This window comes from Chanos chanos, chromosome 1 (genome assembly GCF_902362185.1).
Source record: "Chanos chanos chromosome 1, fChaCha1.1, whole genome shotgun sequence".
NCBI classification, from domain to species: Eukaryota; Metazoa; Chordata; class Actinopteri; order Gonorynchiformes; family Chanidae; genus Chanos; species Chanos chanos.
The window spans coordinates 9,183,837-9,199,684 of NC_044495.1; the positions used below are offsets into that span (position 1 = coordinate 9,183,837).

General features: G+C 46.1%; 1 protein-coding gene across 1 annotated transcript in view; it reads right to left on the reverse strand.

Moving 5' to 3' along the window:
- The window catches only part of ralgapa1 (Ral GTPase activating protein catalytic subunit alpha 1), a 54,629-nt gene extending 39,019 nt beyond the window's left edge, over positions 1 to 15,610 (reverse strand). Inside the window, exons 1-17 of the mRNA XM_030770573.1 lie at positions 15,314 to 15,610; positions 11,056 to 11,166; positions 10,109 to 10,158; positions 9,024 to 9,081; positions 8,426 to 8,469; positions 8,054 to 8,231; positions 7,704 to 7,819; positions 7,110 to 7,248; positions 6,782 to 6,990; positions 5,985 to 6,230; positions 5,623 to 5,793; positions 5,167 to 5,286; positions 4,836 to 4,984; positions 4,148 to 4,271; positions 3,727 to 3,964; positions 3,313 to 3,477; positions 1,240 to 1,416 (exon numbers count right to left, since the gene is read on the reverse strand). Of these exons, the coding sequence (XP_030626433.1) occupies positions 1,240 to 1,416; positions 3,313 to 3,477; positions 3,727 to 3,964; positions 4,148 to 4,271; positions 4,836 to 4,984; positions 5,167 to 5,286; positions 5,623 to 5,793; positions 5,985 to 6,230; positions 6,782 to 6,990; positions 7,110 to 7,248; positions 7,704 to 7,819; positions 8,054 to 8,231; positions 8,426 to 8,469; positions 9,024 to 9,081; positions 10,109 to 10,158; positions 11,056 to 11,166; positions 15,314 to 15,419 (2,401 nt within the window). The 5' untranslated portion in view covers positions 15,420 to 15,610. The remainder of the gene's footprint in view (positions 1 to 1,239; positions 1,417 to 3,312; positions 3,478 to 3,726; positions 3,965 to 4,147; positions 4,272 to 4,835; positions 4,985 to 5,166; positions 5,287 to 5,622; positions 5,794 to 5,984; positions 6,231 to 6,781; positions 6,991 to 7,109; positions 7,249 to 7,703; positions 7,820 to 8,053; positions 8,232 to 8,425; positions 8,470 to 9,023; positions 9,082 to 10,108; positions 10,159 to 11,055; positions 11,167 to 15,313) is intronic.
- Positions 15,611 to 15,848: the final 238 nt, after the last annotated feature.

Below are 15,848 nucleotides of genomic sequence, written 5' to 3' on the forward strand. Positions count from 1 at the left end.
GTTTTTTTTTTTTTTTTTTTTGTCTTCCATGTTGTTGCAGGGGTGACTGGTGCACCCCAAAGTCCTCACCTGGTGCCTTTCTTCCAAAATAGCCCATAACATGAGTGTACAGGTCCCTCAGGGGTGCCTCAGTGGCTGGGCTTTTGTGGCTGTGCCTCTGGGGAGATGCGTGGCTCTTGGGCTTGGAGAGAGCATGGACCACGGATTTATACACGCCACCCAACAGCGCCACCTGCTGCCTCGAGGGGCTGCAGCCCGACTCCTGAGACCTAGAGCGGAGCCCCCGGTGTCGGAGAGAGGGGCGGCCGAGCCGACCACGCCTTGTCCCGCTGCTGCCGACACCCCCCTCCCGCTCCCCGACCTCCCCGCAGGTCCCCTCCCCGGAGCCCTCCCTGACCTTTGCCCCCGGGCCTCCCCCACCCCCGCCCACAGAGGAGGAGGAGGAGGAAGACGAGGAAGAGTGGTGGCTGCCTAAGTGACTGAGACGGCGGAGGCGCGTCTTCCAGTGTGCCTCTTTGGGGTCGAGGGGGTTGTGGAATTGCACGGACTCCGTGGAGGGGCGGAAGCTGACGTGCACCCCGCCGACGTGGCGTTTTTTGGGGCCGGCCCGTCCCAGCCGTGACCTGAGATGGTGTGCGTGTGTGTGAGCGGGAGGAGGGCTGGGCTCACTCTCACTCATTCTGTCTGTGGCGTTCTGTCTACATAACTGCACCTCTTTCCTCTCCTCTCCTAAACTCTGACTCACAGGCTCCTCCACGCTGGAGCCGCCCGCGGCGGGAGTCACGTCACAGTCGTACTCCTCTAAACATTCGTAAATGCTACGTTCGCACTCCTCTTCTCCTACCCAGTCTGTGCTGCCTCCTGACTCTCCCTGCCTACTGCTATCTGGCCCTGTCTCCATCCCTTCGCTATCAACTCCTCTCTCTCCTCCCTGTTCCTCCTGTTCCTTGTGTGCAAAATACTCCCTGAGAGAGCTAAAAAGGTCCTCCTCGCCCTCGGCAAAGGGAGGAGGGGTGGCAGCTGGACAGCTCCAATCTGGAAGGGAGTGTTGGTGACCTGGCATCTGACAGAGATGGTCATAAATGCTATCGCCCACCTCCAGAGAGGAGGCCTGACTAGCAGGTAGGCTGGGGAGGTCAGAGGACTGATGGGGGGGCAGGAAGGGGCTCGGGGGGTCTGTAGGGACAGCTGTGGCTGAGGGGACGGAGAGAGAGGGACTGTCTAGGACAGGGTGAGCACCTTTGACCCGCTCGGCGATGAAGGGTTCCATGATGTCGGAGGCGCTGCTGCTGCGGGGGAGGGGCGGCTGCTCCAGATCACCTGACGCAGAGAACACCTCCGACGAGGGAGTCTCCTCACTCTGAGAGCAGTGACGGATCCGCGGCCCCCGCGGGGCGATGGGAGGTTCTTCCATATCTGTACACACAGACAGACACACACACACACACACACACACACACAAGAGTACATGAGCACAATTGCAGACAAACAGACAGCCAAACACACACACACACACATACAAAATGTAAACTGTGAGCAAGAGCACTCACACAAAGATACGCGGCTGCGTTTATAGATGGACTGATAAAATCCTAAAAGAAAATGTAGATCTGAATGGATATTTGGCTTAAACATTTTCTTCACAATACCAGCGTTCTGAAAATGACATGCGCACACACATGCGTGCATAAACCGATTAAATAAAGGCTGCACATACCAATACCAAATCTCACTTTTTTGGATAGTTAATAGACTTGAATTGAAAAATCACAGCCATACCAAATAAAATGTCAAAGTACCGCATGGCTTCAAGAGGTCTGGACAAAATAAATAAAAAATATAAATAAAAAAAAGAGGCGACTGATGGAATAAACCATGGTTCCAGAAATGAGTTAATAATATTTGTCATTTAAAACACGATTATGAAAAATAGTCTTATTAGGTTCGCATGGAAACAAGTCCATAAAAAAAGAGAACAAAACAGATTAGTTAAAGCCAGGAAAACAAAGCAAGCTGGGAAACAGAGGGCAATACATGGTGCACTGGGTATGTCAGAAGATAAGCAAACACTCACACACATACAAAGACATGCCAGTCTGGCCTAAAAATAAAGATTGTCCGAAATATGAAAGTCAAACAGAGGATTGGCTCAAAAGATCAATGAGGTGGGCAAAAAACAAACAATCTCTTGCCCTTGCTCGCTCTCTTTCTCTCTCTCTCTCTCACACACACACACACACACACACACACACACATCTGAAAATTGTCTGGGGTATGGACAGAGGCAGGCATGGATATACAGAACAGAAAGTGCTAGATTCAGCCAGTGAAAACTGGTCTTGGTGAAGTCGGGCATGCAGATGAAAACAAACCCAGACAGACAGGCAAACAGACAGACGGACACAGTTCTGGAGTGCAGATACAGGCGTAGAGGGCTCTACCTGACAGCTCGTCAGCTAGGGGAGTGAGGACAGAGTCAGGCAGGAGAGGGTGAAGAGGATGGATCAGGACAGGAGCACTTTTAGCACTGCGGATAAAGGCTGAGGACAGCAGGCTGTCACCTGTGGAGCAGCTGCGCAGGGCTACAGCACGCCACAGAGAGAAAGAGAGAGAGAGAGAGAGAGAGAGAGAAAGATGGAGTGATGGGGTAAGAAGGACGGAGAGATGTAAAAGAAGGGAAAGGGAGAGTGAGAGAAGGAATAAAGTGGGAGGAGGAAAGAGTGTGAGAGGGAGAGAGAGTGAGGTGAGGGTGTCGTGATGGGCGAAAAGCAGTGAGCATTAGAGAGGGAGGGACAGGAGAGAGAGAAGAAAAAGTGGAAAGGCTATGAGGAAATGGCCTTTTGCGCATTCCATTGGCTTTATAAAATCACTGGTCTTCAAACACATCGGCATCTATTCCCAAAGGCACATCTAGATCTGAATGGAACCCCAGCACTTAAACTGTTTATGCAGAGAGAAGAGGAAAAAACACGCTGTTAAGATTGTGATAAGGGTACGGCCAATGGAGGTTCCGTTACGCAACGCTCTTTGTTGACGTAGGACCAGATTTCCAAAACACTCGCACCCACGCAATTTATGCACCCTCTTCTAACAAAATTCAGTACTCATTACGGTACGGTCAGATCGTTCATCTGACTCTGTGACCTGAGTGTGAGTATTATTTCTTGTGCTAAACTTTGTTGAGGGAAAACAGGGCAAAGTTTGCACTACTTTAGAAGCATCACAGAGCGATCCTACAATGGAGTTTTGTGTCCTGACCCATTTTAGTGAGGGTAGGTGTGGTGAGCGGGGGATTCCCTAGCTGTCACTCACCCACAGTCTTCTGTCTGACGATGCTCCTGGCCTTCTCAATGCCTGGGGAACCTGCCGTCGTGGCACTGCGCTGTCTCATGGCAGCCGCCTGGCCTGGTGGGTCTCTGCTCCAGCCCTTAGAAAAGGAACGGTCCACCACCATCTTTTGGCCCTCATGGGCGCCACCTAGAGGTCAGCCCGGAGATGCACGTTAATACAGAGAAACGAAACAAAGATTGAATAAAAAAAAAAAAAAGTATGAAATACTTGCGACCTTCACTACGACATTTTCTACATCTATACAGTGTCGTGTCATATAATACAAACCAATAAAGGTGCTTCAGAGTCAGCCCTACGGAATACCAGCGTGTGCATGGGTGGGCTATGATGAATTTGAGATCATGACAGTGCGTGTGTGTGTGTTTGTGTTCTCACCCTTGCCCTTGTGTTTCTTCTGTTTCTGTTCACTGAGTTTATCCAGAGGCAGCTCATTCAGATCCAGGCTGTACAGGTTGCGAGCGAGCACCTTGGTGAGCGTTTCCATGGTGAGGGACCACTCGGTGACCAGCTCCTCCCAGCAGGTGAGAGAGGAGAGCACTGCCAGCAGGTCATCCCACAACTCACGAGAGATGTACACATTCAGATTCCCTTTAATCCAAGCCACTATCAGAGTCTGCGGGAGCAGGCCACAAATCCACATTTAAACATGCACTATCGTTACGTGAACGTATTTCACTTCCACCAAGCCAAACTCTACCTAAACTTGTACTTTACAAATAAGACCGTATGAAAACGAGAGGGATCAGAGTATGAATGTGAAAATGAAATGAGTTCAAGGCCATGCGGTGGTAAAGACCTGAAATATTGCTCCCGCCAGTCGACCAGAGAGAGTGCTACTTTTCTTCCCGTGAGGCATGATTGAAGGAGGCCTCTTCATTACACACTCTGTAACCCTCAGTAACACCAGTAAGATCTGCTCCCTACAACATCAAAAACACATGATAAGTCAGAGAGAGACAGTGGGTGCTCTTTTCGTAAAAGGGTGTGATTTCTAATTAGACAATGCACACAAATTCATACCCACACAAAGCGCAATGCAGAAAAAGACACACGGATGTCACATACACTTATGTTCAAAAAGGAGCTGTAGATTTGGACATATATCAGCTTATAACTGAACATAAAACAGATATTAACATATTAATCTAAAAAGACTCAATAATTACTACGGTACATAATCAACACAGATCACACACGATATTCTAGGATTTTCCCCTTCTGGGACTGTGTTTATGATATACAAGAAGAAGCTAATGCAGAACAAATCTTCAGAGGAAGGCTTGTGCAACAAACCATGACCACTAACACAAATGTCCCGCTGCACAACAGACTGGTCTCACTCAAGTATTCTCCAAGCTGGATCTCTCAAAAGCAAATCGAGGACTTAAAAGGATTTTTAAGAGGGAATGCTCGTCAACAGTGACTTGCAGTCCAATGACTGGACTATCAGATCAAGCATGTCAGTAATATGTGTAGGGTTGTACCAGGTCTTCTGGTTCATGGTCTCGTGCATGACCAGACTGCGGTAGATGTTGAGGACGCGTTTGCACATGTCCACATGTTCTTCCAGAAGGATCTTCAGCTCGTTGGCCGGCTCCAGCAAGAACACATTAGCGGAGTTGGTGATGAAAACCTACAGAGAGGGAGAGAGGGAGAGAGAGAGAGAGAGAGAGAGAGAGAGAGAAAGAGAGAGGCATTCAGTTAAATGGCGAATGTTGCGTAAGATGCAGGCTAAGTCAAGCTTTGTCCCTGTAAATGGGGTGTGTAAAGTGTTTAAAGTGTGTGAAGTGGGGTGAGGAAGGGCTTAAAAGGTACCTGGAGTGTTGCCTGGACACCCGCATGCACGCTGTTCTCCAGCAGCTCACTGTCATTCCCCTGACAGCTTCTGTTCCAGCTGGGCTTTCTGCTGTGACCGGACACCTTCAGACCTCTCTCCTACACACAGTACAGCAACTGTCAAACCTCACTCCACTGGTCCGTTAGCAGTACGCTATGTAATATAATGCACGGGTTTTGTTTATCTTAAGGTGCTATGATTTAACTTAAACCTAATTTCATTCCGTTATGAAAAGTAGTGAAGTTATCTTTCATTTGATCAAGTCTCAACTAAATGGCAAAAAAACAGACTATGGTGTAGACGACTAACCATCGCTAGCTCTCTGCTACTCATTTACTTTTTTCCAGAGGGATATGTTTTTGCTTTTTTTGTTTTCCCCTATATTTCTTGCACCATGCCGAAAATGGATGTGAGAACCTCTTTCCAGCCCTCACCTCCTCATCTTTCTCAGGACCGTGTTGGTGTGTGGAATCCTGCTGGCCTGAGTATCTGTCCTCCTCTGGCTCTCTCATGAACACAGGCTTGTCCTCCTGAGAGATCCACTCCTGATACACACGCACCACCTTACGCATGGCTGCAGCCTCACACATGGGCAACAGGAAGGCCTGCACACACACACACACACACACTTACTTTCTATGCACAAGGTAGTCTTGTATACATACAATAGCCCTGTTTAACAAACTATTAAAGATACTTCCTCCCACTAAGTTCCCTCTTGCATTGTATTTGGTATGACTGTTACACTAAAGTTCTGTTTCTCTCAGGCTGACTCGTTTTTCGTCCGTGCGAGTACCTGGCGGAAGATCTCGGTGATGAAGTTGACGTTGGTTCTGGAGGAGCAGAGGACCCGGCGGACCACTTCGATGTCTGTGAGGTGCTCCTCGTCCATGCTGCAGAGGCTGGAGGAGCTGGGTTCTCTCTCCGTCAGCGTGCTGGTGTTGGAGTGGGACTGCTCCTGCTCCGCACCTCCTCCCCCGTCCAGGCCGTCGGGTCGCGGCCCGACGTCCTCCGCCCGGGCAGCCAGGCCTGCCGCCGCTTTCTGAAAACACACCCAACATGATGGTCTCTCTCAGTGTGTGTGTGTGTGTGTGTGTGTGTGTGTGTGCGTGCGCTACCAGACACAATCATACAGGCGTGTCCTGACAGATCTGCATGCGATAACTCCACATGAGCGTCCACGTGTATTTATTGCCTCACAGCTTTGTAAAACGGTTCGGAAACTGCAGTTTTGTGTGTACTTTTGGAGGACTTTCTAAAACTCTAGCACAGGCAGCACTGTTGCTGCACAGAGCTGTGCTTTCATAGTGCTTTCTTAAATGTCCCCATCGCGGTCACTGCAACAGCTGTGAGTTCATCTTATCTCACATGTTCCGCCTTTGTGTAAGCCTTAGTGTAACTGCTGCTGTTTGCTGTGTGGCCGGCTTTAGCGTGAGCGTGTGGTTTGCCCTGTGTTTCAGTTTGCCCACTTCCTAATAAAAAAGTCAACCAATCGTGCTGACGCGTCTACCGAGGTCAAACACGTCGGTTACACCGATACAACAATATTGGCCATACTCACTCACAGTACGACCTAAATCTGTGATACTTTACCTGAATGTTCTTTGGCACATTCTCTCCTTCCACCCCAGGGATGTGCGTTCCTGTGTTAGATCTGGGCTCTAGCCAAAAGGACACCAGCCAGCGGATAAATATGACCCTAGCGTTGAGGAAGTTCTCCTTAGTGCAGTAAACGGCTTCATTGGTCTCTGGGTCTCTTTTCACAACAGTGTAGTAAGGCTTTGGTCTCATAGGGGGAACATCTGACACACACAACCACAAAAAAAAAAAAAAAAAACCCAACAAAAAAAAAAGAGAGAGAAAAAAGTCAGTTGGCAAAGTCCCACGTCCGCGTCCAAAGTTACTGTTACTGTATCCTTACCGAGAATGGGATTGTACAAGCTGGTCTCCTTGGAGAAGTTGGGAAAGATATGGGGAAGGTAGTACTTTTTGAAGTTGCCGAACAGAAAGGCAAAGCCCTTTTCATGGTTCTCCTTGCACTTCCACTCCAAACTTTTGGCCTGTAAAGACACACAACAACAAATGTATTCTCGCAGAGACCCAACTACGAACCAGCTCTTTCTCTCTCTCTCTCTCTCTTATCATCTAAGAAGCATCGCATCCATCACCGGGGTCAGGCAGCGTTTAGCGCTTTTGCGAGGAGGTGCGCAGGCAGGGGAACGCGGGGGGGGGGGGGGGGGGGGGGGAGCCAAACGCCGGTCGGGCGCTGTGAGAGTGAGGAGCGGGACGCTGAGCAGCTGCGCGAGCAGGCGGAACCCACGGCACAAGCGGCGCTTCTGCCCCGTCAATCAAAAGAAAAAACGTCTGCTTCTCCGTGTCAGGATCTGTCCCGATATCAGCCCGGTAAGCTCCGAGAGCAGGCTTGTGTAAGCTTGCGCTGACAGGTGGTGAACACATGAGTGAGGGGGGGTCCAGGCCAGGTGCGTAAGCAGTGTTAGTAGAAAGCAAAGAGTACCTGGTTTACCATATATTTCAGAAGAGCCTCGAGAAAGTAGCCTGTGAGATCCTCCTGGGCTTTATCTCCTGACTGTGGAGGCACTAAGGGGCTGATTTCCTCCGGAGTGACTTGAGCTATGGGAGAGCGATACAGAGGATGGAGAACAGAAAGTTAATCAATCCCTTCTTATCACACTACGCACGACCACACTTAAACAAGACAGAAATGGCTAAAACAGGGTGGAAATGTCTGAACGTCAGGGGTCGACTTTCATGCACTGGAAGGCCATAGCGGCATTTGAGGTAGAAGCAAAAAAAAAAAAAAAAGAAGAAGAGATGAGAAAAGAGAGAGAAAGCTTTGATACTAACTTTCCTGTAGACTGAGCGGAGGGCTGATAAGGTTGTCTAAGGTGCGGGGGCCGAATTCAGACTGGGGCGCTGGGAACCCGGGAATGAGGCAGGCGAAAATCCACAGCTGTTCCCGAAGAGCGTTGGTCTGGAGCGCCTGCATCCAAAGCAGGAACAGACGCACTCCCTCCCTCCGAATCTACAAACAACACAACCAAACACGGCTTTTCCACGAACTCGAAAGACAAAAATGTATCACTGATCAAAAATGTAAACACGCGCACAAAACGCAAACCGAATAAACCGAATGACATCACGTGTCATAAGAAGACAAACAAGCGGGACACGTTATAGGAAATGTCACTGACTTATCTTTGAGATGATCACACATACCTTTAAAGAGTTCCCAGTGTGCAGCAGTTTTTTCAAGATAAGCCCTGTAAAGAAACATCACAAAGTATTTTAGATATTTAAGAGCAGTGCTCTCAAACATACACACACACACACACATACACACACACAAAAACAATAACACATGGCATGTCAGAGTTCTCGGTCAGAGCCAGGTTAGCCTTTGCACCAGGTCCTTGGCATTCTCTGAGTTAATCTTGGTGATCTGTGTATCCGACTGCAAGCAGACCTCGGTGCAGTGGAAAAGGAGAGACCACCGTTGAATTCACTTGAATGCGTTCGGGGATGTTTGGGATGGTTAGATAGCAGAGTTTGATATATGCTACATCTAAACATCTACATTTCCACTTAAATGTCTGAGTATTTATTCAAAGAGTAAATGCAATGAGTTATGACTGACATAAAATCCCAGAGTCTTCCCCCTAGTCTCTCTCATACACACATATACACACGCAAACACGCACACGCGCACACGCACGCACGCGCACGCACACACACACACACACACACACACGTACACACGCACACACAGAGAGAGCCAAAAACAGATGACAGTGTACGTAAACACATGAAGATTTACCAATGCTGTGGAACTGCCATCGTCCCTGTATTCGCTCAGGCAGCAGTTGTAAGATTTTCTGTAAACAAAACATTACTTTTCTGTTGAACTGTAAACTGCAAGCAACATTCTGAAGAAATGATGTATTATTGGGGAAAAATAACAAATTTCAAGTACCCTTTGTCACTAAGGATGAAAAATGTACATTTTTTTTTTTTTCCGTTACAGCTGACTCTAAATATTGAATGAGTAGACTCTCTCAAGGATATCTACTTGTGGATTCCAATTGCACTCTCATGTCAGGAGGTAAACATGTGAGAGGGGAACATTTTTTTCTCTCTTGCCGAGATACTAACTCCGAAAAAAGGCGCATTAAACATGAGAGAGCTCATGAGAAAACATGTTGATTTCCAGTGTTTCATAACTCTGTTTTTCCACTATGTGTAATGCCGGTGTGAACCCACTCTCAGTTTTAAAAGGTACAAGATTCTGGAACATTCTTATTAAACACCCCGCCCCCTCCCCCCCTCCCAGCATAGCACGTTATGAAATCTGATAATGACAATTGCTTTACATCATATGTGTTTTTTGTTGGAAGTTCTTTCCTTTCTTGGGCTAGTCCTAACATGTCCAGGCATTGTGTATTCAAAATGTCATTATGAATGGCACACAAAAGAAACTGAACCTGTAATCTGACTATATATGGGTAAGGTGGGAAAGACCTGTTTTGGGCAACTGAAGAGAGACAGATTAATCCGGTATGTGTCTGACCACAACATGAGGTCACTGTTATTCCCGGTACAGGAGATTAAAAACATTTGACAGTCTTAATTCAATTCAGTTACTTACAATTTTCATTTTAAGATTCCATGGCATGAGCCAAAGGTACTCTTTCACGAAACACCAATACCCTTACACATGTGCACACTCGTTTTCTGAGACGCTTTGGCCCTTTTGAAGTTAAACTTCCTTATCTGAGAGGTTCACATGCCAGAGAAGTCATGTTTGGTGTCCTGCAGCGGGACAAACCTTGTGTGTAAGGGTGTGTGTGTGTGTGTGTGTGTGTGTGTGTGTGTGGACCAACATGATGGAAAGTGATTTCTCACCTCAAATATGAACAGAATGGAGTCCAGTTCTTCCCTTTGTGATTTGTGACCTAACGGTGAAAAGTCATAAAGTCATTTGGGGTCATTGTGTGAGACTTGTTGTTCATAAGACTCTCACTGTATGAACTGCACTGTATGCTTTAACAAAACAAAAGATTAAGCCTTTAACTGTTTTAGGTACAAATAGAAAAAAAAAAAAAATGAGTAACGGTCGCAAAGGCTTTGAGTGTCTTCCAAACACGCGTGTTGACAAACGCGTTAAAACTAGGCCAAGACGACGACAGAAGAACTGCAGATGAGGCTAAGGTGACAAAGCTGCGTATTCCCGAAATGAAGAATGACTAGCCAGGCTTAAAACGTCTTTTTCTTTTTTTAAAGAAAGCCTGTTTGTTTGGGAAAAAAATACAAGTTACAATTTAGTTATTTGGCAGACGCTTTTTACCAAAGCGACTTACAATGAGTGCATCAACGTGGATGCAGATAGTGCATTCAGGAAACTCTGAAGTTAGTTTCGGAAGGCGCGTGTAATGAAGTGCCATCACGATATTCAGTGCATAATTACCTCCTGCAATAAACATTATATGCAATTTCTCTGTGAACCATAACCCTGTATAAGTGTGTGTGTGTGTGTGTGTGCGCGTGCGCGCGTGCATGTTTGTTTTTGTGAGATGGAGGATTAACTAACCAAATGGGTTACTGTATGATCAATTCATTCATACTGTGGTTTACAGCTCAGTTAAAAACCACACAATAAAAAATCAAACATTACCAAAGGGTGATGCTATGAGAGCAAACAGAAAACGTGAGATTATTTCCCATCTACGAGGACTACGAGGCAAACGTTTCAAACACACGACTACACTCACACACACACACACACACACACACCCAACGTCATAAAAATGACCAGAGAGCCAATGAGAGAGACCTGACTAAGTCTTACCTACCTTTCTGTTTCAGATTGACCTCAATGCTGACAAAGTTCTCAAAAAAGACATAGTAGATATGGGAGTAGTTCTGGTCAAAGAAGTGTTTGAGATCAGCAGGCTCAGCATTTTCTGTAAGGGGGGGGAAGAGAGACAGAACAGATTAGGTCAGTGGATAAAGATGATGAAGTATTTAAAAACTGGCATTCTCAGACTATTTAACAAGCAATGCCTTATCCCAGTGTAAATGAAAACGCCCTTAGTACCGGTCAACGTAAAAGAAACAGAACAGAGCGAGTATTCCTGCTCTGCTGGAAACGACCGTGACTGATTACGTCTACACCTCTGACTTTGCTTGTATTTGCCTGTTCTGCTCAAAATCGTTTTATTTTTTCATCTATTGTATCACATGTTCCAAAAAAAAAAAAAAATCTAATTGATTTCACAAAATGGATTGAGAATGTTTGGTGGCTTCTTTTGAAACAGCCCTTTCTTCACCCCGTTGTTAAAAGTCCGGGTTACCTGGCAACCAGTGTTTGCACTTTTTTGTGTATCAGGCACAGACTGTCAGGCCATATTCAAATGATCATCTAATTATCGAGAGCTGGATCAGATGTGTGCGAGCGAAGCTAAAACAATTATGACGAGAGCAGAGTGTACATGAGCGCTGGCCTCCAGCAACACTGTGTTAGAGCTCCAGAGAGCAAAACCGGCCCAGCCGCGAGAGACGGAACCGCTCTTACCTATTCCAATACCGTGAGTGCACAGCGAGTGAGGGAGAACCTTTCATCGCTATATCAGCTGTATTTAAACACGTCCCTCTCGCCCTTGCTTACAGTCGCGACGGGGCGATGACCTTAAGCGCGTGGAGCTGCGTAGCCAGGAGTGTCAAGTGTCTCCGCGGGGTCTCTAATCAAGTCATCATGTGACAGGCAGGGTGCTAATAAGTGGAGCCAGGAGGTGCCCGTCCCCCGAATCAGGCGATGTTGCGTTAACCTTGACGCTTTAACTCTCTTTGCGTTTCGTTTGCAGCCGAGCAAGGGACTCGTTAGAGAGTAGCTGAAGAGTAACATAGCCTCTTTCACGCGCGCTTTCTACACGTGGTCGGAGGAAGGTTACCATAAGAGACATGCACAGATGGATGTGAGAGAGGATCAGTGAGACGGAAGATAGAGAGGGAGGGAGGAAATGAGGAAGAACAAAAAAAAGTCTGATGAGGAGGCCAGAGCACAGCTCTCTGCAGCAGAATGAATAAAGAGGGGGAAGCATGGTGTTGAGCATCCTGTTTATAATCTGTTATGTCTCCAAGCTCAATATGCAATACGCTCGCCCTCTGTCTGCCTCTCTGTCTCACCCACTCACACATATGTGTAAAGACAGGGCCAGAAGTGCTCTTTCTGAGCACGCTCAGAGTCGTTCTCTCGTCCCTCTGGACTGACGGGAGAGCTTTCATGACCCGCGGCCAAGAAACGCGAGTCAATATTTTTTTTTTGCATTTCCCTAAGCTTCGACATCACAGCGCCGCCTGTGATGGTCTTCCTGCCTTTAACTTGATTACTGAAGTCTGGCGAGTTCGATCGGTCACGACAGCCCCGTCCCTGTGGCAGCCCTCGCTCTTCCACTACTCCGCTGTTCTGCGTTCTGCACGCAGTCAGGCAGGGACGGAGAACCAGATCTGACGCAGACTCTGACGAGAGCACACGCTGATAAACACTGTGGGCATCAATCTGACTGATAAAGCACAGAGCCGCACTTGTCAGACAGGTTCCTCTATATCGAAAGCTCACGGTAAACTCGGTCATTTCCAAAAGTTCTTTCTGTGCGCTGGTTGTCATCCAAAGTTACAGAGCAATACTGATACTATAAAGGGAACCAGAGCTATTGGAGCCCAGGAGACTTGTCTGCATCCAAACTTTAGCCTGACACAATAGCTGAAGGGAGGGGGAAAGAAAACTGACAGACAGTTCTGCATTGCCAAGCAGAAATATTTCTCTTCTAAAATAGAACCCGGAGATAGAGAGAGATAATACATCGAACAACACTCAAAGCTAATGCCTTGTTTATACTGAATTGCTTTCATCCAAAGCATACTTATTTATTTGTTCTTAATAAGGAACAAATAAATAAGCAAACTTAATGCAGGCTATTTGGAAAGGAAATTGTGGCCCCATATTTAACCTGATCCATTTTTTGTTCTTTAGAAACGGACGTTAAAGGCAATCAAAATCTAATGGGCTTTGAGTAAGACTTGTAAACACAGCACCCACTCTGCTGAGTGCCCGTTTGACGGCTGGCCTAAACCAAAAAAAGGAAGGCCTCTGACCGCATATGTAATTTTAAATGCAATAAACCGTATGCATGATGATGAAATGCTTTCAAGAGAGCTGATGCAAGGATTTCTAATAGGATCCACTACAACCAGAAATGGCATCACACTGACATGGTCCAGGCTCCAGTTCTGTCCAAGTTGCCAACAGTCTTTTCTATTGGCGATACTGAGTCAGTGATGTAGTCAGAGGCGACAACAGTGCTCCACACCCATCAGAATTGACTGTGTGATTCCTAAGGGATTCCTCTGTATGGTGAGAGTCGGGCACAACCACTCCCTCTGTCCACTCAGTGCACTTCCCCCTCCTGTGTCCTTGGCAACTTTAAGCTCTACCCCGTACGCAGCGCTGAAACCGACCACGACAACTTCACGGCACTGAAAAAGTTTGATGTGTCACAAAGGGTTCAGTAACGCAGCCTGTTTCTTTACAGGCTAATGTACCGTTTGTCAGGCGAACCATACCACGGTTCTTAAAAGGTTCTGAAATATTTGTACTGACAACAGATTAATAGTTCTAAAACAAGAGGATGAACTCTGATTCAGTCCTCTGAGTTATGTAACACACCAAAACCCTAAGTGATTATAAAGCCAAGTTGAGGCTATTCTTTTAACGAGTAGCCAACATCTTAATCTGTTAGTCAGCTAAACATTCACAGTTAAAGTAATGTCAAAGACCAATGGCTTTAACACAACTGAGACAGGAAACTTGGCAACAGAACTGAGCATAATAGAGGAAATGGGTTTGTGTGACTGGGCAACAATTGTTCAACCTCCGGACACAGTTTAAGACTTTCATCTGTGACGCCACGACTCGAAAAGATATAAACACACCTTCGGTCTTCCAAAAACGACAAACAGTTTTGGTGTACTTTATAACGCACACACTCTTGTAACACATTAACAAGGATGTCTGCGCAGTTTCAAATCCAAAACGTTGCCGGTCCTTTGGGAAAAGGCCTGAAAGACATTCTCCTTCGCTGGCTTTCCAAACCAATCCCAAAGGAAGCACTGGTTTATTTCTGTTGTTCACTGACATTCCGCCCAGTCCTCAAGAACCAAGCCCATCCTCCTATTTCCTCCCCTACTCCAAAACACAACTCTACCTAATGACTTCCTTTCTCACAGAAGAAATGACGCATCTTTTACCTTGTCTTGTCTCACAAAATAAGAAACTTGATGGGTGACTTTTGTGCTGTATACAAAGTAAATGTCACGAAAAGTGATGTTTAAAAAGAGCATACGAGGTACTCTGTAAAACAATTTTGCAGTACACATTATATATGCTTTCATACGATTGCGATAAACAAAAACTATCCACAATGTTCAGATGTCATATGGCTAAACGCTTTCATAAAACTGTGATGAAAAACTGTATACTGCGTCCAGATGTCAAAACGAATGCAAACGGAATTTATGACAAAGCTTAAGATTTTACTCAACAGAATCCTTTAGACTTGTAACGCAGGCAACTACAGCCGTGCACCCTAATTGCATTGTCCGAGCTGCGTTAAGGATGAAAACGAACAACTAGTTTCTCTAAGTAAGTAACTAAGTAATCATAAGATGTCTATAGTGTAAAAGGAAGAGCGAGAGAAAATGACAGTTTGCAAATACAGACCTTAGAGCACTGCATTATGTAAATACACACTGACAGCTTGTATGCACTGCTGAGATTGACAAAACACAATGAAACCCCTGGCAAAAGAGGGAAAACTACAATAAAAAAATAAAAATAAGATAGCAATTTATTACACAACAGGCTCTAATTCAGCAACCGCTATAATCGCATTTTTCTTATCAGTCACGGGAGTTAAATTTCCCTATTTGCAACAAGGAAACGCAGGTGAACTCGAGAGCTTGTTGGTGGATGTTAATTCTCCTCTTTACTGGCTAACAGGCTAGCTTTGTGTTAGCTTTTACTATGAAACCAAAAACAGTTGTATGACCCACCGATAACTATTCGCAGATGTTTCAGGCGTGTCAGCACATCCTTTTTTGGATCCAACACTTTCTGTGTCGATTTCTTGACGTCGCCATGAGGCTTTTTAGAGAACATTCCGAGGGGAAAGAATTTTGAGGAGGGAGAAAGCCCAGCTAATCTTCAAAAGATGGCTAACTAGAAGAGATCTGTGTCCGTCAACATTGAGATTCTGCAAATTCACGGCCCGCTGGACGTTGGCAAATGAAAATAAATAGATAAGGCTTGCAACGAGGCGTGCATTGTGCAGGGGAACTAATAAAAATGCCAATTTTACCACCTTCTCCGCACAACACTCAACACACCTCTCCTCGGAACGGAATAAATCTCAAAACATGGCGGAGTCCAGGATATGAAAAACAAGTTAAAAGATGTCAGAGCAATTCAACGCAGCAGTGTCACAAACACTTGTAGTTAATTGAGACTAACTTTTTAATGTATGTGTTGACAAGGATGTAAGGCTAATCCGATGAGAATCGACTTCAAATTGTTCAAAAGAGAGGAAAG